Below are 24,051 nucleotides of genomic sequence, written 5' to 3' on the forward strand. Positions count from 1 at the left end.
TAAATGACGATATAGTGTTAAGTACACTGATAGAAACATTTATGGGCTGAAGAGATAACATGGTCGGTCCATCAAGTGCTTACTACACAAGAAGACCTGAGAGTTCACACATAAAAAGACCCAGAACACACATAAAAAGTTGGGTGCTTTGGCATGTGCTTATAATCCCAAGGCCAGAGAGGCAAAGACATATGGACAGACGGCTAGAGTTTGCTAGCCAGCAGCCTAGAGTAAATGGCAAATACCAGACCAATAAGAGATGTCGCCTCAAAACAAGGTGGACAGTGCCTGAGCAAGCATGATATCTGAGGTTGACCTCTGACCTCCACATATATATGCACATACATGCACATGTCAAAGAAAGAGGGGCTGAATAGATGCTGCTCTTTCTCAGTACTGTAGAGGGCACAAGTGCTCACAGATAAGCATGTGAGAAACCAGGAGTGTTAATCACACAGGGTTGTCTTTTCAATGGAAGAAATGTATACCTGTTTTCTACCAGAAGGCTGGGAGGGGATGTTGTTAATGACCTGGTGACCTTTGCTATCTGTAGGGCCAGGCCTCACCCAGATCCACCAGAATATTTACCCCAGACTCTCCCTCCCTAGACCTTTATTTTTATCTTTGTTTCTCAGGCAATAGGGGAGATGTCACATGTATTTTGTAACCTCTATGCTATCTCTGTCAGAGATCAGACCAGATCTTAGGCCCTTAAGCTATAGGACCCATCTTCATGGTAGAGGTCACATGTACTTTGTAAGAGTTTTCACACCTGAAGCATTATTGTGCAGATGGAATATGAATAATTGTCACCAGGAAACTTTCGTCCAAAATTGTAACGGATTTAAAGATGTCTAAAATAATCTGGCTTGGTGTCAGACTCCAGAAGTTTGAATGAGCACCGGCTCACTTCCTCTTTACCTCACATGGATCATTTGATGCTTGCAGAGATCCTTGCCTCCACAGGACCTGGGTTTGATTCCCAGCACCCATATGGTGGCTAACACCTGTCTGTAACTCCAGTTCCAGGGATCCATTGGCTTCTTCTGGCCTCCTCAAGCACTGCACACATATGGTGCATAGACATACATGCAGGCAAAACATCCATGAACATAAAGTAAGAATTCTTTAAAAATTTTAGGAAAGAGAAACATCTCTAAAACAGAAAGCCAATGCGATGATTACATCTTGGAGCAGGGGCAGACAATCCTGGACAACTTCTAAAAGAGTTCAGTAGGAGATTTACAAATGGGAAGAGGAGTATTTCCCACATAGGATCTTGAAGTGGGAGTGGCATAAGCTGTTTGGATCAAAGCAATTCCTCAGTGATTTTTACCCTGCTCACCTAATACATACTAGTTCACAATATGGAAGAATGCAGAAGAATAAATTTGCTTGCTGCCCTCAAAGAATACACAATATAATCCTAGGGACAGGAGAGAAAATAGAGTGAGCTGTATAAACTGATGTAACACGTAGAAAGACTGTGGCATCTTCAAGATCACACGTGTCCAGATCCTCTCACCAAGTACTAACACAGCTTTTTTGCTCATGCTCCAGACACACCAACGGAAATCTCCAGGTTAGTAACCACATTGTGCAATGAAGGAAACCGAGGCTTGGAGTAGAATACTGAACTCTGGGCATTTCTGCCATACCCCCTTGGATATTTAGCAATATCTGAAGGTGTTTTGGTTTTTCACAACGAAGAGGGAAATGCTACTCACACCTAATGACTAGAGGCCAAGGATGTTGCTAAACATTCTATAATGTCCATAGGATAGCCCCCAACACAACACAGAACTGTCCAGTCCAACATGTTAGTGCAAAGCTTGAGAACCCTTCATTAGAGTGGTTCAGTAATACAGTGCTACCTTGACTTTAACTCAGTGCCCCTAAGACAAAACAGTGGGTCTTGGTTTGGTAAAAGAACTTCTTCAACTGGGAGGTGGTGGCACAGGCCTTTAATCCCAGCACTCGGGAGGTACAGGCCAGTGGATCTCTGTGAGTTCGAGGCCAGCCTGGTCTACAGAGTGAGTTCCAGGACAACTAGAGCTGTTACACAGAGAATCTCTATCTCAAAAAAAAAAAAAAAAAAAAAAAAAAAAACTTCAGAGAAGTGGGCTTTGCAGGGAAGGCTATCCCAGGATTCCTCACCCATAGAATGAGTGCAGAATTGTCTTGGAAGATGGCCTTGGTAGAACACCATCTGGGGTCATAAATAAACCTGCCTTCACTGTGCCTGCCAGCTTGGGGGACAGCCCTTTCCAACTGTGCTCTTGAGCATAAGCAGCCTAGGCTAGGGAAACCATCCCCGAATCTCAAGGGTGAATTACATCAAAGGTCTACTTCTTGTTCACTCCTATGCACATCAACAGAGGTCTCTGCTGTTAAACTTATGTATTGGGTACACAATTAGTAAAGGCTTTACCAGTGTTATTTGCTGTCATCTTGATACATATGCTTGTGTGGTCACACTAGCAATTAAGACTCTACCCAACTCCAAGGAGCCCAGAAGCAGGTAGCCTTCCTATGGACCTGGATAGAAAAAAAGAATAACCACCAGGCACCAGATATGAGTGAGCATTGGAATTTGCCACCCATATTAGCTAAAGACACAGGTTTCATCTACAGAGAAGTTAAGTGAGATGGGTTGAAGCCATCTACTCTTAACTTGGTAAGCTCTGTAGAAAGAACAATAAGGAATTTAGAGGAGGACTGAGGTACATCCTAGCCCTTCTAGGAGCCTGTGTACTTATTATAAAAAAAGTAGTTATAAAGAACTGGATATGCCTTAATCAATGTAAAACCCAGAGCCTGTAAGTATATCCCAAGCAGGAAAATTCACTGGTGAAGACATTTGATGAAACCTGGTGCATTATTACAGGTATATCCAGCACTGAGCATGGGAGCAGGAGGATGCTATTCTTGTTTATTTGCTGGAGAGAAGGGGTTTGTTTGTAATGAGACTGGATCTTGCTACGCAACACAGGCTGACATTGAACTTGTGATTTTCCTGCCTTAGCCTCCAAAGTGAAAAACATGTGTCATCTTACCTGGCTCAAAGGCCACTATCTCATTCTTTTTAATACTGTATGTAGTTTGAGGTTTGATAGAAAGCTCCTTATAGCTGGAACTGCCTGCAGTGTGTTCCAACTGAACTTTGCTGAAGGCCTGGGGACACTCAGAGAGAGTCTAAGAAATCCAGATGGCCAGTGAAGCTGCTCGTGTAGGGCTTACCTTACTCAGTATGAGTTTCTAGGCCTTTAACTACCTGTCTGAGATCCACCTCCTAGGCACTGAGGCTCTTCCAACTTAGGCCGCTTACCTTCCCCTTAAATTGGATCATAATTTCCCTTTCTTGGAATGGTTGAACTTGGAAATAAGCCCACCTTTCTGGGTACCCTTGTATGTGCGTGTTTATTTATTTATTTTTTTTTTTGAGATACAGTCTCTCTGTGCAGCTCTGGTTGTCCTGGAACTCATAATGTAGACCAGGCTGGCCTTGAACTCAGAGATCCACCTGCTTCTGCCTCCTGAGTGCTGGGATTAAAGGCATACACCACCATCTTTGGTAAATTATCTAATTCTTTTTTATAGAGATCTGAGTACAGAAATCCAGGTCCCATAGAATGGTGCTGAGGAGGAGGAGGTGGCTTAGAGTTGAGAAAGTCATACCTCCCAAGAATATGTGTAGAAGATAACGTCTTTCTACAGTCTGCATTTCTAAGGGCCATCTCATCTTATCCACAGCTTTATAAATGTCGTCCTGCAGTTATTACTGCTTCTGACCTAAGAAAAAGCTACTAAGTACCAGGATGGAATTAGAACTCATGACTCTTTCATTCCAAAGTCTTTAGCTTAAATCACATTTCATATATACACATTTAAATACTCAAGGTGGGGGGAACTGTCTGGAAGATTCCTTAACATGAATTGTTATCTTTTGTAGAATTTTTGATGATTCTATCAGCGTCTTCCAGATAAACTCTCTTTCTTAATTCTTGATATGGGGAACATGTATTATTTTTGATAACCACCGTGATACACAAACAGCCTTTCCAACCATGTTGAGTATGGTGTCAGCAACCCTGTGTTCTTGGACCACCTGAGCTCCAACAGGACTTCTTAGCTAGAAGAAACTAATGCTCGAAGCTAATGCACATGTTCATGACAACCTTTTCTGTGCTCAGCTCCTTCTGCTGTCTGTTGTCCCCAGGGGAATGTAATTACGGAGGCAGAGTGACAGATGACAAAGATAGGCGTCTCCTGCTGTCCCTCCTGTCCATATTCTACTGTAAGGAAATTGAAGCAGAGCCCTACTACGTTGCTCCTGGAGAGACTTATTACATCCCTCCCCATGGTACCTACCAGGTAAAGGATACCCTATCTTTGCTCTCAGACTGAAGCTAGGGGCTACAGTATTTCCAAGGAAAGCCTAGCTATTCCATAATCTGTTCCTACTATTCCATGGAGCCTTCAAGAGAGATGACGTTGTTTGGTGAATGCTGGGTATTTGGGGCAGATAGGGTCTTTAAGATTTGGATTCTATCTGGGGTAGTGGGTGGGGTGAGAGAAGGGATAGTTAAGATGAAGGCTTGTGGGGATTGGGAGATGTTCAGTGGATAAAGTGTTTGACACAAAAGTGTAATGATCAGAGTTTGGATCATCCAGAATCTACATACCAAGTTGTACATATACCTACGATCCCAGCACACATATGGCAGGATGGAGGCAGAGACAGGAATATCCCTGGAAGCCTGTGGGCCAGCTAGCCTGATGTACATAGTGATGAAGAACAAGAGACTGACTCAAAGAGGGTGAAAGTTGAGGACCAACACCCAAGGTTGTCATCTGACCTCCACATGCACTCCATGACACACACATGCCTGCACTCACATACACATGCACATATGTTATACACACACACACACACACACACACACACACACACACATAGGTAAAGGCTTAGTAGTGAACAGGTTGATAAATGCAACTCAAATAATGGTTCAAAAGGTAACTACAGCAGTTGAGAAGGAAAGATATGGAGGGCTTCGGTGACAACCCCTTCCCCATTTCATCCCTGAGAAAGAGTAGCAGTCTAGACAGGAAGTCATCAAGGGGAACTCTTGAATCAAAATTGTAGCTCTCCACAATTGTTGGGGGTGCGGGTGGGGAGGGACTCACTTTTCTTTGGTGGGCTGGCCACTGGGAGCTTGACTGGGCTCTAGTGACTGTATGGACAATACAAGTTGAACATCTTTTAAAATCTTTTTTTGGGGGAGAGGCTAAAAATTTGGGGGACTAGACCTGGGATGAATGGGAGGTAAGGGTGATTGGGGTGCATTATGTGAGATTTCCAAATCAGTAAAAAAAATTATACTAACAAAAAGAAGAAAATAAAATAAGATAAAACATAATGCCAAAGAAAAAAGGTGACAGAGAAGCTGGGCACGGTGGCATAAAGCCATAGTCTCAGTGAGCTAAAGCAGAACTTTAGATATGAGGCCTACTTGAGCTACATATTAAGACCCTATCTTCAAAAAAAAAAATCGCTAGGGGCTGGAGAGATGGCTCCGCGGTTAAGAGCACTGGCTGTTCTTCCAGAGATTCTGAGTTCAATTCCCAGCAACCACATGGTGGCTCACAACCATCTGTAATGAGAACTGGCGCCCTCTTCTGCCCTGTAGGGATACATGCAGGCAGAACACTGTATACACAATAAATAAATAAATATTTTAAAAAATGGCTAATGAAAAAGGACAGAACAACCAGATTAAAAAAATAAAAGGAAATATGAAAACAAGAACCATGCAAAACATGCTACTCTTCCCGCTATGAGCCTTCTTTATGAGCTTGTCTGTCTCCCCATCTACAGATAACAGAATTGGGATTTTAGGTGACTGGCTCCAGGTTACAGTTAGTTTGCAATTGAACTAGGACCCAGACTCAGATCTACGTAATTCTAAAGTCAGTTACTTAGGAACAGAGAGAAGGCCAAAGGTGGGAAGGAAAATGCTAAACCTACCTGCTCTGATTCTCTCCAGAAAGCAGTCCAAGGAATAACTCACTGTCCTGGCTAGGAAGTGGAGGCAGAGCTACTCTACTAACACAATGAGATTTCTTTTTGAGATGGCTTTAGCCACGCTGAATCGCCTGTAGGACCCCAGGGGCCCTACACTGGTATCAATTGAAGATTTCCTTTCCAGACCTACATTGATTATCTCAGGACCCTCCCCATCATAGCACACCCTGAAGTATTCGGCCTCCATGAGAATGCTGACATCACCAAGGACAACCAGGAAACGAACCAACTCTTCCAAGGAGTGCTGCTGACCCTCCCAAGACAGTCAGGAGGGAGTGGAAAGTCCCCTCAGGTAACCAGGCTTCCATCTAGTAGACCTTTGAGACTGTGGGTGGTAACCAGGAAGGCAGGAACATGGAGACCTGGCATATATCTCTGGGGTAAGGGTAAGGCTTTTTGGTCCTACTGCCAGGTCCTCAAACACATAACACAAAAGAAGCAGGTTCCAAAATGCCAGTTATTTCTGTAAAAAAAAAAAAAAAATTCATGAATTTTTCTATATCATATACTCCCTATAACTAAATGTACTTTTGCTTAAAAATATTTAACAATTGCAAGTCAAAACCATAAGTGGAGACCTAATATAATTTCCATTAAGTTGTGATTGGGACAGAAGGAAAGAAAACAAACTATGTTTTAAGTTCTTCCTGAGTGATATTGCTAGCCAAAGTCCTAGCGCTGAGGCTTTGCTGGCTTCTTGTTAAAGGGAGGGAGGGATCTGTGAGGGTTACAGAATTGTCAAATTAGCACCAATATGAAGCCTTCTGTTTGAAAGGAATGGAAAGAGAAAGACATCAAAACTTGAGAAGAGTCATTTTCCCACCATGTAACTGATCATGGTTTAGTCTGTGCTCTGGAGACAACCACGGTTCTTCTAGAAGTCCCAGTGCAGACTTCGTGAAGCACTGGCCAAGACTATACTATTCAGTGTATAAGTGACCAAAAACCAAAAAACCAAAAAACCACCACCACCACCAAAAAACCCAAAAACCTCCTCTCAAGTGAGTCTTGAGAGAAGTGACCAGCCAGCTTCATGTTCTTCATGAAGTCAATGGGTGAGCCAGACTCAGAAATGTGTCTCAGGTCCAACTCCCTCTCCTCTCTCTCTCTCTCTTCCCCCTCCACCCTCTCCCCTCTCCCCCCCTCTCTCCCCTCCACTCTCTCTCTCCCCCCTCCCCTCCCCTCCTCTCCCTTCCCCTCCCCTCCTCTCTCTCTCTCTCTCTCTCTCTCTCTCTCTCTCTCTCTCTCTCTCTCTCTCTCCCTCTCTCTTCTCTTCTCTCTCTCTCTCTTCCTGCTCCTTCTGAGCTGCCTCACATCCAACACTTGTCAGGTTTGAACCTTGATGACTGGGTTCATTTACTCTAAGTGGTAATTGGTATGGTCACCAGCCTGGTTGGTGTCCTAATAAAGGGGTAGGAAAGGAAGTAATTTTCAGTCAACCAGCCCCACTGGGTAGGGGAGCTATTTGGCTCTGCCATATTCACAGTCTGTCCTCTTTGGTCCACTGGGTTTGTCCCCTTCCCTACTTGGCTAATCCCTGTGCCACAGGCTTGTCTTGCTCAATAGTAAAGATTGACCTACTACCTTCCCAAGTGTCACTGGCATTGAGAAAGAGCTCCCAACTACAAGAGCTGTGGGGGATTCTCACTGGGGATGACCTTGACGATAGGGCCAGTGTTCTGTGCTGCCCTAGGGCTACCTGACTGATGAAGGATGCCTTGTCTGGCCACAGCTGCAAGGACAGGGCTGTCATTATTACTCATTATTTTCACATTCTGGACAAAGGAGTGATGTCCTCTCCAAGGATGGTGAGTTGATGGGTGTCCTCTTTCCCCTCAAAGGCAGAACTAGCTTCTGTGGAAGAGTTCTCAGGAAGGGCCAATGCTTACATCAAGTGTCCCCAAATAAAGCCCCCTGTCTGCTGGCATTACTTCTCATTCCCTCTCTCTTGTCTGTACTTAAAGGAAGTGGTTGAAGAGCTGGCCCAGGATATACTGTCCAAGCTTCCCAGTGACTTTAACCTGGAGGAGGTAATGAAGTTGTACCCTGTGGTCTATGAGGAGTCTATGAATACCGTCCTAAGGCAGGAACTCATCAGATTCAACAGGTGGGCCTAATGATCTTGCTTGGCTCTTGAAAGTTGGAGCCTGTGGGGTAATAACTAAAGAGGACCCTTGATAAGATACGGCTGTGCAGAGAAAGCTGTCTGTCCTACCCGAGGGGAGAGCTATAAAATAGAGTGACCCCAGCATGTGATGGCCATGTATTAAATTACTCCCACTTCTCTCTCCTTCATTCCCATGATTCTATCAAGTTCAAATCAATACCAAGCATAGCTAATAGCGGAAGAAGTGGTCAGAGCTATTTTGAATGAGCCTCTAGTGTCAGGTATGGCTCCAAACACTACTCACAGTTCTCATTAGAACCCTAGACAATTAGTGTGACATGACATTATTTATTTATTTATTTATTTATTTATTTATTTATTTATTTATTTATTTTGGTTTTTCGAGACAGGGTTTCTCTGTGTAGCTTTGCGCCTCTCCTGGAACTCACTTGGTAGCCCAGGCTGGCCTCGAACTCACAGAGATCCACCTGGCTCTGCCTCCCGAGTGCTGGACATTATTCATTTCTACCACTACTTTACAGATGAGAAAACTCAGCAAGATGCGCCAAGTCCTCATTGATCCAGACACCAGCTCTGGTGCCTTCCCTTTCATGGTTCAGTTTCCCCTCAGACCACTGGGGCCATTCCTTGATGGCTGCCAGATTTACACTGGCCTTCATCAGGGGCTGTTCTCATAGCAGAGAACAGGCAATAACAAATCCCCATCTTCAATAGGATCCTAGCATCCTCCCCCACTACCTGTTTCCATGTAGCTAGCCAGTGGCAGGGGAAGTCCAAAAATGGTTAGGTGACAGTTTAGCTTCTGATTTAGGGGTCTGTGACTTGTGTCTTCGGGGGCAAGCATTCTTTAGGTATTAAAACCTTGAACTAGGGGCTGGAGAGATGGCTCAGAGGTTAAGAACACTGGCTGCTCTTCCAGAGGTCCTGAGTTCAAGTCCCAGCAACACATGGTGGCTCACAACCATCCCTAATGAGATCTGGTTCCCTCTTCTGGCTTGCAGGTGTACATGCACACAGAGCACTGTATACATAATAAATAAAAAAATCTTAACAACAACAACAACAAAATCCCTTGAACTTAACAGAGGTTATAGTTGCAAGAATGGAATAACAAGACAATAGGAAAACTGTAATTATGTCTTTTCGGTGTACTAGAGATCTGTGATACAGTCCCTCAGGCAACCGTTTTACCTCTTGCCTCCTCAGCAAGCACGTGCATCTGATCTGAATCTTGAGTTCCTCCTGCTATGAAATTCTGCACTTGCTCATCCTCTTCCCCATTGGGTTGAGATTCTACAAGCCCTGGTGGCAGGTTTTTTTTTTTTTTTTTTTTTTTTACACTCAACTGAACTCCTCTGGGCTGAGCCAGGCCTCAGAATGGAGAGGTCAGAAAGAGGCAGAAAGAGGCAGGTGGTCTTGCTTACTTGCAGGGTGCCCTTCAGCTGCCCTTTCTCAGGTATAAACCTCATAGTCTGTAAAAAGAACAACTTTGGCAATGTGGATTAAAAGTCCTAAACCATAGACATTCTTTTATCAAAAACCTATTACTAAGTAAGTAATTAGAAATTCACCCAAAAGCAGATATAAATGGACTTTTCTAGCAATGTTGTTTATAAATGATAACAACCTACAAATAATCTTTCTCTCTCTCTCTCTCTCTCTCTCTCTCTCTCTCTCTCTCTCTCTCTCTCTCTCAATCTCTCTCTCTCTCTCCTTCCTCCTTTGTTCTTTCGTCCTTTCTACAGTATCTCATTATGTAGCCCTGGTTGCCTGGAACTCACTTTGTAGACCAGGCTGGCTTTTAGCTCACAGAGATACACCTGCCTCTGCCTCCAGAGTCCATGGATTAAAGATGTGTGCCCCCACGCCCAGCTTAAAAATATTTCAATGGTAGGGAAATAGTTGAATAAAATAGAATGTTGTACAGTCATTGAAAAGGACAATTTAGCTGGGTGTGGTGGCGCACACCTTTAATCCAAGCACTCAGGAGGTAGAGGCAGGCAGATCTCTGTTTTGTTTGAGGCCAGCCTGGTCTACAAAGTGAATTCTAGCACAGTCAGGGCTGTTACAGAAAAACCTTGTCTTGAAAAAACAAAAACAGGGTTGGGGATTTAGTTCAGTGGTAGAGCGCTTGCCTAGTAAGCGAAAGGCCCTGGGTTCAGTCTTCAGCTCCGGGGGCTAAGGGGGGGGGGGATAATTTGGGGCTGGGGAGATAGCTCAGTGGTCAAGTGCCGGTATGGAGACCGATGTTTGGATTTTCAGTACCCACAGAAGCTGGGCCTGGTGATAGACAGCTGTAATACCAGCACAGGGAACCAGAGAATTCCTGTGCTCAATGACCAGGTAGTCTAGGCAATCAATGAGCTCCAGGTTTAGTGAGAGACCCTGTCTGAAAAATATAAGGTGGAGAGTGATAGAGGAAGACACCCGAAGTCCACCTCTGGCTTCAACACGTGTGCACACTCACAAGTACATGCATCACATACACACAAAACAGCAACAGGACAATTTAGAACTGTGTTGTAGTGGTGCATGCCTGCAATTCCAGCACTTGAGAGGCTGAGGCAGGACTCATTGAATTGGGAAGATTTCATAATGTGCTAAGAAAGAAAGACAGATTCCAAAAAGGTGATACAGAATGACTTCGTTAAAAATATGATTTCTAAAGAAAACAAGAAAGATATACATGAATGTTATTTTTAGGTGGCAATGTTATGGGTGATTGAATTTTCCTCTTTATCATTGACTCTGAAAGGGGAGAAAGATAAAAGGAATACATTTGGTGTACTTGGGCAAAAGGGACCCCTGCAAGGCCAGGCTCAACCTGCTCCTTTATCCTTGCAGGCTGACCAAAGTGGTTCGCAGAAGCCTCATTGATCTTGGCCGGGCCATCAAAGGGCAAGTCCTAATGTCCTCAGAGCTGGAGGAAGTCTTCAGTAGTATGCTTGTGGGTAAAGTGCCAGCCATGTGGGCAGCCAAATCCTACCCATCACTGAAGCCACTGGGGGGCTACGTGGCTGACCTATTGGCCCGCCTGGCCTTCTTCCAGGTACCTGGGAGTCTGGGTAATTGGATCCCTGGTGTGCTCACTCAGGTGGAGATGACATTCTGAGATAGCAGAATAGAAGTTGGGAAGGAGGGCTGGCAGCTGTGTAGCACCCTGGGTTGAGTATTTGGGAATGGCCTTTCTAGACCTGGGTTAGTGGGGAGGGAGAGACTTTTCAGAGTCTATAATCTATAGAGGTAGGAGTAAAAACTAGAAAAAAATGTCATAAGCTGGAGGCCTATGGAGCATAACTGGCCAATGGATATACTTATTAAAACTGTTTAGTAGTGTGAAATTTTTTGAGCTGGTACATAGACATTGGATTTTTACACATAGGGGCTGGGCTATAGCTCTATGGTAGAGCACTTGCTTAGCATTTTTGAGGTCTAAATTCAACCTCTAGTATGAGAAAACTAAAGAAAAACACACTAACAAAAAAGCCCAGACTAAGGGTGGGGGAATAAATCTAGATGTTTGTCCTGCAAGACGTAGAAGGCCTGAGCAATGGACCAGCATCGGCATCACTGCAAGGCCACTTTGATGGGGATGGCAGCTGTTGCTCAGTACAGAGGAGACATGCATTGCCCGGCTGTGGTCTTTACTGCTCCCTGTTGTGTTTCCAGCATCAGCTTGGCACCCATGTTAGTAGAGATATGTCGTTTGTACCTTTATTTCAAAAGTAGGAACGTGCAAGCCAAAGAGGACTCTGCTGCAAGAAAAATGAAAAAGCAAAGAGTATTGTTTTTGTTTTTGTTTCTATGAGGCTCATTTCCATACTCCTCTTAGTTCTTTTAAGATGTATTTTATTGGGCTGGAGAGATGGCTCAGAGGTTAAGAACACCAGTTGCTCTTCCAGGCGATTCAGATTCAGTGCTTAATACCCACATAGTGGCTCACAATAGTCAGTTACTCCAGTGCCAGGGAATCTGACACCTTCTCCAGACTTCGCAAGCACCAGTCATGTATGTGTGGGACACAGATAGATATACCCGCAGTCAAAAACCCCATACATGTAAAACGTTGCCAGCGGAGGTGGCACATGCTTTAATTCCCATATTTGGGAGGCAGAGGCAGGTGGATTTCTGAGTTCAAGGCCAGCCTGGTCTACAGAGTGAGTTTCAGGACAGCCAGAGCTACACAAAGAAACCTTATCTTGAAGAAGAAAGAAAGAAAGAAAAAGAAAGAAAGAAAGAAAGGAAGGAAGAAAGAAAGGAAGGAAGAAGAGAAAGAGAGAAAGAAAAAAAAGAAAAGGGAAAAAAGGATTTAGTGTGTGTGTGTGTGTGTGTGTGTGTGTGTGTGTGTGTGTGTGTGTCAGTGTCTGTCTGTTATGCCCACGTGTGTGCAGGTGCCTGAAGATGGAACTGGACCCCCTCAGATGGTTGTGAGCTACCTGACATGGGTGTTAGGAATTAACCTCTGGTCCTATGCAGGGGCATCAGGTGCTCTTCACCAATGAGCCATCTCTCCAGTCCCACGCTCACCTTGATTTAACCTATTATTGATGTAGTGTAGATTCTCAATTTTGATTTCTATGGCTCTACAGGAATGGATCATGAAAGGGCCCCCTGTGGTCTTTTGGATCTCTGGATTCTACTTTACACAGTCTTTTTTGACGGGAGTGTCTCAGAATTATGCCAGGAAATACACCATCCCCATTGACCACATCGGATTTGAATTTGAGGTAGGGATTTTGTGAACTGGGACAGCTCAGGGGATCAACCTAAGAAAATGGTTTTGCTCATTTCCTTCTACCTGCAAACACTTGGTTGTGTGGTGGGACAAATGCTTCTGAAGTGGAACAAGGAAAGAAGTTAGCAGGGCTTACAGTGGCTCCAGAGCCATTTTTGACACAATCACTGCATTCCCAAGCCTTTGTTCCTGTACACAGAGAAAGGAATTTGGTGCCAGTGAGATGGCTCAGCAGACAAAGGGGCCTGCACGCAAACCTATTTGATCCCTGGAGACCAAATGAATATTAGAGGAGAGAACCGACTCTGCAAAGTTGGCCTTTGATATTCACATTCATACACATTCGCACGCATGCGCACGCGCACACACACACACCACAATAATAAATACATGTTTAGAAAATTCATCTTCCCAAGGGAAAATTCTGTCACCATCTATTGATGGAAGTATTAAGGCAACTCTATGTAGTTGAAAGGGAGGTTTATTTTGTGGTGTAACTTACAAGTAAAGGGATAGGTTACAGGGTCCGGGAGAGGTGAAGTGCAGTCCAGAGGTGTTCTCTGGAGAACTCTGCTCAGTCTACATCCAGCATCAGGATCCAGGAACCAAGAGAGCTGGCATATCCAGATCTCAGGTCTTAAGGGCTCCTCATAGGCTTGACAGTTACCGGAAGCCTTAGTGAGGGTAGTACTTCCTGGTCAAAGCTGGAACAGCTACCTACTACAACCATCGTGGCAGGAAAATGAAAATATTCCCGTCCCCCCATGCTGCATCTTTACTTGGAAGAATGCTATTGTCTTTGGATGGTCCTTATAAATGGAAAAACAATTCCATTCACAATAAAAAAAAGATTTAGAATAATGATGAATGGAGCTTGTAACCCTTTGGTCCATCATGATCTCCATCACTCCCTACTGTCCTTAGACCATTTTTGGCTTTACAGGGAGGAATCCAAGGAATCACCTCTCTACCATTGCTGTTGCTGTGACAAAACACCCTGAGCAACAGCAGCTTTGTCGGGAAGTCAAGGCAGGAGCTTAAGGCAGTGCTTTTCAGCCTTCCTGATGCTGTGACACTTTAATACAGTACCTCATGTTGTAGTGACCCCAACCATAAAATTATTTTTGTTGCTACTTAATAACTGCAATTTTGCTACTGTTATGAGTCGCAATGTAAATATCTGTGTTTTCTGATGGTCTTAGGTGACCCCTGTGAAAGAGTCATTTGACAACCCCCTGCCCCCGGAAGGGGTCCCCACCGACAGGATAAGCACCTCGGACTTACGACAGGCATCACATCCACAGTCAAGTGCAGAGAGAAACACATGGATCCTTGCCTGCTTGCTAGTACTCAGATCCTTTGCTACTCTTTTTTTCCCCTACAAGTCAGGGTTTCTCTATGTAGCCCTGGCTGCCCTGGAACTCACTCTACAGACTGGGCTGGCCTCAAACTACTCCCAGCACTCGGGAGGCAGAGGCAGAGGCAGAGGCAGGTGGATCTCTGAGTTTGAGGCATTCTCTACTCTTACGCAGTCCGGGACTCAGCCCATGAAATGGTGCTGCATACATTCAGTGGCCTTCCCACCTCAATTAAGACAAGACAGTCCCTCACAGACATGCTCACAGGCCAGCCCAGTGTAGCAACCCCTCACTGAGGCATGGTTGACATTTAAAACTAACCAGCACACCAGCTCATCAGAGGCAGCCCTTGCATTTTCAGGTATTCTGAAATGAGCTGGTTCTTAGGGCAAGTCTCTAAACCACAGAAACTGTTTTTTAAAAAGCACATCAAAAGTTTATTCCTCTACTTCCCCTCTCACCCCAGAACTGTTTCATCAACTTGCCCTGGTTCAGAATCTAACCTTTTATTTCCTAGATATAAAGCGTCTCCAAAGGGAGACGCTACAGTCAGTGTGGCCTCCTGACTCCTACTTTATTGCATTCTCTGTGCCCACCACATGTAACTGCAGGCAGCTGCCTAGGAACTGGACTTGGCTCACATCTGAGAAGATCCATCACAGAAGCCCCAGCTCTAAGGAGAGGTGGACCTGGCAGCCAGGTGGTTCCTATTCTTACCACGTGCAGGGAAACTAACAGATTATGAAACTCACAGCTTTCCATTCTTTCAGGTAACTACACAAGAAACAGCTATGGAGAACAGCCCAGAAGATGGAGCCTACATCAAAGGGCTTTTCCTTGAAGGTGCCCGTTGGGACAGGAAAATGATGCAGATTGGAGAATCTCTCCCCAAAATCCTCTATGACCCATTGCCCATCATTTGGCTGAAACCTGGGGACAGTTCATTATTCCTGCATCAGGACATTTACGTGTGTCCAGTGTATAAGACAAGTGCCCGGAGGGGCACCCTCTCTACCACTGGCCACTCTACCAACTATGTCCTGTCCATTGAACTTCCGACAGACATGCCCCAGAAGCACTGGATAAACCGAGGCGTGGCTTCATTGTGCCAACTGGATAACTGATGGCAGGTGTCTCAAAACTGGGAGTAATGTAATGGCATTTCAGTCTCTATTACAATGTAGCCTTTCTTTCCTGAGTTCCGTGTATGAAGGTGATGATGATGATGATGATGCAATGATTACATCAATAGAGCTGAACATTTCACAGCAACCCTATAGAACAGGTTATTATTGTTACTATCACCATGACATGGCTGCAGAAACCATGAGAAGAGAGGTAATACCCCCAAATCAGATAGCTACTAAATTGGAACACAGGTAGTGTGACTTTCCACCTAGACTTGTGGTCATTTGACTTACGCTTGCTTGGGGTTACTTTCTTTACCTTGCGTTTTGCTGTAACTGTCACAGAATTTCAGTCCCCACTTCCCCTGACTGACACACTTGTACAGCCCTCAAGGCCCCATCCGAGGTTTAGAAGAGCTTGAATTCTTTTTTTTTTTTTTTTTTTTTAAGGCTCTTGGTATATTTTATTAAGACTTTTGGTGTGTATGTGTCTGAATGTGGGTATGTATATGTGAGAACAGGTGCCCAAGAAGGTCCGAAGAGGGCATTAGATCTCTGGAAATAGAGTTACAAATAGTTGTGAGGCGCTATATGTGTTCTGAGAACTGAACCGAGGTCCTCTGCAGGAGCAACCAGTGCTCTTAACCACTGAGCCACTCCAGCCTTCGCTTAATTTATTTTAACCACACATTTTACAGCAACCTTAGGTGGTAAGGATTATCATCACTTCTACTTTACTGGTGCTAATTAGGTTCCAGTCAGTCAGTGGCAGAACTTCAGCTACTGCTTAGTGCCAAGGACTGAGCCCATGGCCTTAATCACTCTAGGAAGCACTCCACTAAACTCCAATTCCCAGATAAGCTTCAATTGCTTTTCTATCAGTCACATGGGTGGGCTAACTTCCCTCATCTCTTTGTCTTGGAGTAGCCTATTTGTTGTTTGCCTGTTGCTTGCAGGTTTTGTGCCCAAACCTGTGGCTAACTTGCTCACACCCAGGGGCTGGGAATAACTGTCCCTACCATCTGGTTGCTCAGGGAGAGGAAAGAGTCTGCCTAGGAGTACCACACAGCTCTTCCCATTGCACACCAGGTGGAGGTCCTCTGGCTCTTGAATCCGTGTGTGTTTCATGGCCACATGCTGCCTCCTAGCCAAGGACTTGGCTCTTCTGATGCAGACTCCTGGAAGAGACTATAGTTCCAGCCACATGATTATGTCCAAGGAATTTCCATCCCTCGTTTCTCGCCAGAAAATCCAGAGGGAGACAAAAACATCAAATTCCTGAGGTATTCTTTCCTGCCTCTCTTATGGAGCTTTAGGCTCTAAGTGGCTTTTTGAGTCTTAATGTGTATGGTCTGGCTTCTCTGCCTCTTTGCTAGAAACAAATGCCTTGATTTAGGACCTGTGACTTTCCCTGAATGTGGCAAACCTCAGAGAATGAAATAGAGGTATTCTGGAAAACTTTAGTTTCAATTTCTTCACAGTGCCAAGTAAATTCTGAGATGAGCAAGCTACCCAAGTGTCCAGAAAGAGTAAGTGCATGGGAATAGAGCCGGTGAGAAAATACACTCCTACTCAAAGTAGGTCACTAAAGGTATTTTTTAAAGAAAGAAATATAATTTTTTCCAATATGTAGATAAACAGAATGAACTGATAGCTAGGACTGTATCATTCCAAATAAGATCATCAGTCATGTGAGATAGAAAGATGGTTAGGATCCAAACCCATAACTCTCGGAATGGTAGGTCAGTTATATTGCAGGCTGTTGAAGAGCTGGCCTGAGGGGGCTGCTAGGAGAACAGATGAATTTTAATTATAGTTATCTAACTCCAACTTCATTCAGCACTAGAAAGCTGAGAGAGGCAAGGGTTGTCTCATTCCTCAAGGGTCAAGGGACAGAATGTTTTTGTATGATGGATTACATTTTTAAAATTTAAAGTATTTCCTCTACTTTGAAAATAAAGATTGCCCTAAATTTGAAGTCACTTTCAGTTGGAGTCAATGTGGTAATGATGTTTCCTCCTGGGAAAGGGATAATGTTCTTCAGAAATCATGGGGAATTAGAGGCTAGAGTCTTGGGCAAAGATGGCCAGAATTCAACTGAGTGAGAAGCAGCAAGCTCTGCTTATAAATAGCTAGCAGATGACATCAGGCAAACCTGGTATATTAGTCAGGGTTCTCTAGACGAACAGCATTGATAGAATGAAAATCTCTCTCTCCATATATCTATCAATAGTAAATACACACACACACACACACACACACACACACACACACACACACACACACACACTGATTTATTAGAGTGGCTTACAGGCTGTAGGCCAGCTAGTCCAACAATAGCTGTCTCCAACGGAAAGTCTGAGAATCCAGTAACTATTCAGTCCACAAGGCTGGATGGTTGTCTCAGCTGGTCTTCAGTGTACACTGGAATCCCAGACAAGCAGGCTCTAATGCCAGCAAATCAAGAGTGAGGGCAAGCAGGCAAAGAGTAAAAGCTCCCTTCTTCCATGTCCTTTATATAGGTGCCACCAGATTAAAGGTGGATCTTCCTACCTCAAAAGGTGTGTCTTTCTACTTGAAATGATTTAATTAAGACAAATCCCTCAGCTGGGTATGGTGGCCCACGCCTTTAATCCTAGCACTTGGGAGGCAGAGCCAGGCAGATCTGAGTTCAAGGCCAGCCTGGTCTACAGAGTGAGTTCCAGGACAGCCAGGGTGACACAGAAAAATCCTGTCTCAAAAAAACCAAAGAAAACAAAGAAAAAGAAAACTCCCTCATAGGTACCCAGATGTTTGGGCTTAGTTAATTCCAGATGTGGTCAAGTTGACACCAAGAATGACCATCAGACCCGATCACCCAGCTAGTCTTTGACCTTAAAATTTTTTTAGCTATTGAGCAGTTATGTTCAATTCTTGTTAGTGACAGAAAAGAATTTCATTGAGGGAGGAGACATAGGAAAGTAGTTTCTATTTTTAGGAGATAGAATACAAGAATTTAATGGACTTGAAGAGAAAGTTGGGAAATGATATTAAGAATAAGACATATAAGCTGGACATGGTAGTGCACATCTGTAATCCTAGCATTCAAAACAGGCATGAGAACCTTGAGTTCAGTAAAGGCCAGCTTGGACTACAAAGTGAACCCACCTCAGATTCCATCTATCCATCCATCCACCCACCCATCCATCTATCCATCCATCCACCCACCCATCCATCCATCCAAACATGTTATATAGTTTGGCAGCAAATTGATGTTTTATGTAATAGTATATACATCTTTGCAAAAGAAGCTAGCCATAGAAAAGTTACATTAAAGCTTACTGTCATGTACAAGGTTCTTAAAGGTTGACATAGCAATTAATCAGTCTTCCACTATGAAAAAGGCTGGTGGGAAGGGTAATTCTTAATGGTCAGTAGACTAAGGCAAAATTGGACATAGTCAAAATCACTTTGTCTCCTTGAGCCACTTAGAAAGGGAGCGTGATGGAGATGGGCAAGTTGGGTCTCACTTGGTTTAGCACACCCAGCTTTCTTCTTATGTCCCACTGGCTGACTACCACATGAAGCTGAGTTGCTTGAGTTCATACATTCCATCATGGAGATGGGCAAGTTGGGTCTCACTTGGTTTAGCACACCCAGCTTTCTTCTTATGTCCCACTGGCTGATTACCACATGAAGCTGAGTTGCTTGAGTTCACACATCCCATCTTCAATGGGAGATACTTAAACATTAAGTCATCCTCTATCAGGGTAATGCTTCTACAGTGAGACTTGCTGGAAGAAGAGGAACCAAGCAGATGGCAGGTTGCTCTCTTCCAGTTCAAGCTAGCCTAGGATATGTCCTCACAAAATAGCCATGACATAGCCAATATACCTGCTAACACATTGACATTTCTTCCCTCACCAAGGCCTATCATTGCATTTGTATTGAATATGCATATACTATTTATGACTTCTATATAAATATATACAATTTGTTATCCCCACTATTGCCAGTCCCTGAAGTACTTTCCCTGAACATGAGAAGGATGCTTCTCACACACGGCACAGCCCTTCTGCTGTTCCTAAGGTCTCAAGACCATTATGGAAAAGAACACAAAGAGGCCCAAATAAGTGGGGATTTATCTTTATTAGTGAGGGCCACGCTCTGCAGATGTGCAAATAGCTTGCTGTGAACTCCCACCTGACTCCACACATGCTCACTTTATCCCATTTCTGTTTGGATATAACTTGGAAGTCAGCTTGGACCTTGTGCTTTTCAATTAGGTTAAAGTAGAACAAAATGAGTGCAGTATAAATGCCAAGGAAGCTGTTTAGATCCTAAGTGCATCTTAAACAATCACATTTAAGATAAGGTAAACACATAACTAAGGCATGCATTTCCATTTATCAATAGGGAGAAGAAGGGTGTCATACCATATTTCCATTAAAAAGACCAAATGATCAGCTGGGTGTAGTGGCTCAGGTCTGTAATTCCAGCACTTGAGTAGCTGAAGCAGGAGGATCCACACAAGTTCAAGGCCGGTCTGGTCTACATAGAGAATTCTAGCCCAGCAAGTGTTACATAGGAAAACCCTGTCTCAAAACAACACCCCTCCCCCCCCAAAAAAAAACCCCAACAAAACAAAACAAGGTATGATCAATCCAAAGATGCCCTTATATTATAATGGAGTATATCTGGAAATTACAAGAGTAAGGAGGCCACAAAAAAGCCTGTACAGAAATCACGTTTAAGCAAATGCATAACTTGTGGATAAACTTCTATTCAGTATTTTGGAAGCAACACAGTTTGGTAGCCATGCAAACCTGCAGCCATCAGCTAAGCCCTTTCCATCAGTTGATGTGTGCTAAGTGGCAGTCCCAGGAACTGCCTTCAGTCTTCCTCCACAAGCCTCAGACTTGCTTCCAAGGATGACTTCAGTTAAGATGTAGTACGGTCCATGACCTCTAGGGTCAATGTCAACAACTCAGGCAGCAGCAGGACCCTGAAAAACCCTAGGGATGCTTGCAGCCACAGGTCATCGGTGAGGACCAACTCTGGAGCTCTAAAGGAAGTGTTCTTTTCGCTTCTAATCAGGAGGGTAGGTTGCCTGGTTTACATTCCAAATTGAGTCAGCTCACCAGTCTCAAAAGTCAACTGTCCTCTCCTTTAAGAAACTTCGTCATGAGACTGCAGATACACTGGTTTGGAAAGTTTTCTCAGTTTCTCCTGGCTTTGAAGTTTCCGGCCTCGTAGTGGGGTGAGAGCCATTGGAGGCAGATGAATCTGAGTGAGAATAATGACATGAGGAATCAATCACTAGTGTATCTTATATTCATCGAGGATTTACTATTTCCAACCACAGACTCAATGTTTATACGTCTGCATTCATTGATCTAGCCTTATGATAGCCTCTGAAGGAATTATAATTTTTTTTGTTTTTTTGAGACAAGGTTTCTCTCTGTAGCCCCACTGTCCTGGAACTTGCTCTGTAGACCAGGCTGGCCTAGAACTCACAAAGATCCTCCTGTCTCTGCCTCCCAAGTGTTGGGATGAAAGGCATTTGCCACCACCGCCTGGCTAGGAATTATAATTTTTATAGTTGAAAAAAAATGGAGGCTCAGAGAAATTAAATACTGACTTGTTTGAGGTTATACATTAAGTGATGGAACTGGATCTGAATCCAGAATCGGGTTTAGAGCTTGTATCCATCTTTGCCATTGTGCCCAGACACTGGAAAAGAACTACGGATCCATTCAGCAAAATGGGCACCCAAAAAAGAAAGAAGAGAAAAGCTGCTTGTGTGCTAAGGTGTTTAGTGCATGATGGGCATTGGTGCCAACTCAAATGCCTACCAAGGTAGAAAGCTGCTTACATTATGGCTGTGAATGGTACGTATATGAGTAAATATGACTGACCCGCATTAAGAATCATTTCTGGGGGCTGGAGAGATGGCTCAGAGGTTAAGAGCACTGGCTGCTTTTCCAGAGGTGCTGAGTTCAATTCTCAGCAACCACATGGTGGCTCACAAGCATCTATAATGAGATCTGGTTCCCTCTTCTAGCCTGCAAGTCTGCATGTAGACAGAACATTGTATACATAATAAATAAAACTCTAAAAACTATTTATTAAAAAAAGAATCATTTCTGGGTGTATGTGTGAAAGTATTTCCAGATAAGATCAGTATATGAATTATTGGAGCCAATAGACTGCCTTCTCCAATGTGGAGGGACATCATCCATCCTAGCAAGGCTTGAAAAGAGAAGAGGCAAAGGATAAATTCCCTCCTTTTGCTTCTTGCTCACCTTATTTGAGCTGAGATACCTCATCTTCCCCTGCCTCCACTCCAGATTTCTACCCCTTGGTTCTCAGGCTTTAAGGCTCAGACTGGATTGTGCTACTGACTTTCTCCTGGGTCTAAAGCCTCCATAGCTGTATGAGCCAATTCCTTACAAGAAACACCCTTTATACATATCCAGATTTGTCTGTCTGTCTGTCTCTATCCATCCATCAGCCTACCCACTCCCCACACTACCCACTCATCCATCCATCCATCCATCGATCCATCCATCCATCCATCCATCCATCCATCCATCCATCCATCCATCCATCTGTATCTTCTGGTCTCCTTTCTACTGGTTCTGTTTCTCTGAGGAACCCTGACTTGTACAATGATGGCACATTCTTACAATAGCATTCATGTAAACATTTTGGATTGAGGTAGAGTTGTATACAAAGATGCTCAGAAGAGAGGAAATAAGTAGGTAATAAAAACAATATACCTAGAGTTCCATGTATGAAGGAATGTGTGTACACATGTGTGTAAAACTAATATTACCAGATAATTAGCTTGAACTGATAAAGTATCAAATCGCTGCTTTTCTAAGTCAAAGAATTGAAAACTAGTAATTTAAAAATTACAATGCTCTCTTCCATGAGGTGAGAATTTTTGGCAATTTTCACTTTCTACTTTCTGTAACCTTTAAATATTTTAACTTTACATTTTTAGTATTTAAAAGTTTGCCTCTTATAATAAGAAAAGTAAAAGCATTAAATAAAAATGGGTAAAGGCCCAAAGTAAAGCTTTATAACCATGAGCTGGTTTTCTCTTCCAGCTACGGGGAAGCTGCCCAAGAAGAGACCAGGTATTCACTGACATAGTGATTTACTGTGATAGATTGGTGGCATACTAGGATAACTTACTTCCAACATGCTTCCTACAGTGGCTCTCGGCTCCTCAGCAAGTATTAGCCCCCACGGTAGCCATTCTTAGAAATAACTGGGTTGACAAGGCTAAGTACCCACTACCTGTTCAGCACAGTCACACTTACTGGTCTTGGATAAGGAATCTGGTAATGCAGTCCGATCTCGATCCTGGCTGTGCATTCATCTATACACTGTTTAATCAGGTCTGGGTCTGTGAGCTATGTAAGGGGAAAATAAATGTGGCATTTAGTATCTTTATAATAGTATATAAAATATAGTACAGATTTTCTTAAACTTTTCAGTTCACTACCCAGGAAAGTCAGTATTAGTAAATAAAAGTCTCTCCTACTCTTATCTTCCAGTTAACCTTTTTATGTGTCCCTCCAAAGTTAGTCTGTGAATATATAAACCAAACACAGAGAATTAGCCATTTGGAATTATTTCTCCTTTTATTTATTGTTTTGTGTGTATGGTGGGGGGTGTGCATGTGCCATGGAATACATTCATACCATGGTGCTTGTATGGAGGTCATATGGAGATGACAACTTTGTGGAGCTGGTTTTCTCCTTTGGTCTTTCTGTGGGTTCTAGGGATTGAACTCAGTTGTCAGGTTTCTGTGCTAAACACCCTTACCCAGTGAGCCGTCTCACTGACCCTCCCTTTTTTTTAATACAGATATCTTAATCTATAAGTTTTGCTTTTTTAATTAACATTATTTGAAGCTCTTTTGGTATTCAGACATAAAGAGCCAATCTTCCTGAGAACTATCAAAACTCCAGCATAAGGCTTTATTATAATTTAACCACTTTGCTATTGATGGGCATTCCAGTTATTTCCAGCCTGTTGCCATCTTAAACAATTCTGCTACAGATCTTTATGCAATTATTTGCTCACATGCCAATGTGAATTCTAAGATGAATTCTAAGATGAATTCTCAGAGTGAGAATGCTAAGACAAACAGGCTACCTAGGTTAATGCATGTTTAATTCTCACAATATTCCCAGGTTACCTTCTATAGTTTACACTAATTGATATCCCCACCAACAATCTGCAAACTTACATCCCCACCCATACCAAACGAGAGATACTTCACACCCTCCCTACACTGACTCTAAAGCAGTGGTTCTCAACATGTAGTTGCAACCCCCTTGGGGGTTGCATATCATATTACGATTCATAACAGTAGCAAAATTACAGTTAAGAAGTGGCAATGAAATCATTTAATGGTGGGGTCACCATAGCATGAGGAAGTGTGTTAAAGGGTCGCAGCATTAGGAAGGCTGAGAACCACTGCTCTAAAGGAACCTGGCTTTTCAGTAAGAGTAAGACACTGGAGAATGAGCTACCTAGTATTTTAAACTGTAAATTGTCTTCTCGTTAGTAAAGGAGGAAAAAAGGGAGTTTTGAAATCCCAAATCAGGCCAATTGTGATA

General features: G+C 43.5%; 2 protein-coding genes across 10 annotated transcripts in view; one reads left to right on the forward strand and one right to left on the reverse strand.

The window, feature by feature from the left end:
- Dnah3 (dynein axonemal heavy chain 3) overlaps positions 1-15,504 on the forward strand; it is a 160,887-nt gene extending 145,383 nt beyond the window's left edge. Inside the window, 6 exon segments of the mRNA XM_059267791.1 lie at positions 4,220-4,374; positions 6,210-6,377; positions 8,050-8,192; positions 11,058-11,262; positions 12,803-12,940; positions 15,077-15,504. Coding sequence (XP_059123774.1) covers positions 4,220-4,374; positions 6,210-6,377; positions 8,050-8,192; positions 11,058-11,262; positions 12,803-12,940; positions 15,077-15,430 — 1,163 coding nt within the window. The 3' untranslated portion in view covers positions 15,431-15,504.
- Lyrm1 (LYR motif containing 1) overlaps positions 5,938-24,051 on the reverse strand; it is a 36,872-nt gene continuing 18,758 nt past the window's right edge. For 8 of the 9 annotated variants that reach the window (XM_059267909.1, XM_059267917.1, XM_059267894.1 and 5 more), the window contains 2 exons: positions 22,744-22,836; positions 19,537-20,698 (listed from right to left, as the gene is read on the reverse strand). In XM_059267909.1, the coding sequence (XP_059123892.1) occupies positions 20,582-20,698; positions 22,744-22,836 (210 nt within the window). In that variant the 3' untranslated portion in view covers positions 19,537-20,581. Of the gene's footprint in view, positions 6,549-19,536; positions 20,699-22,743; positions 22,837-24,051 lie in introns of those variants that run through there. The other variant, XM_059267858.1, reaches the window with a different exon arrangement.

This window comes from Peromyscus eremicus, chromosome 1, assembly GCF_949786415.1.
Source record: "Peromyscus eremicus chromosome 1, PerEre_H2_v1, whole genome shotgun sequence".
Classification (NCBI taxonomy): Eukaryota; Metazoa; Chordata; class Mammalia; order Rodentia; family Cricetidae; genus Peromyscus; species Peromyscus eremicus.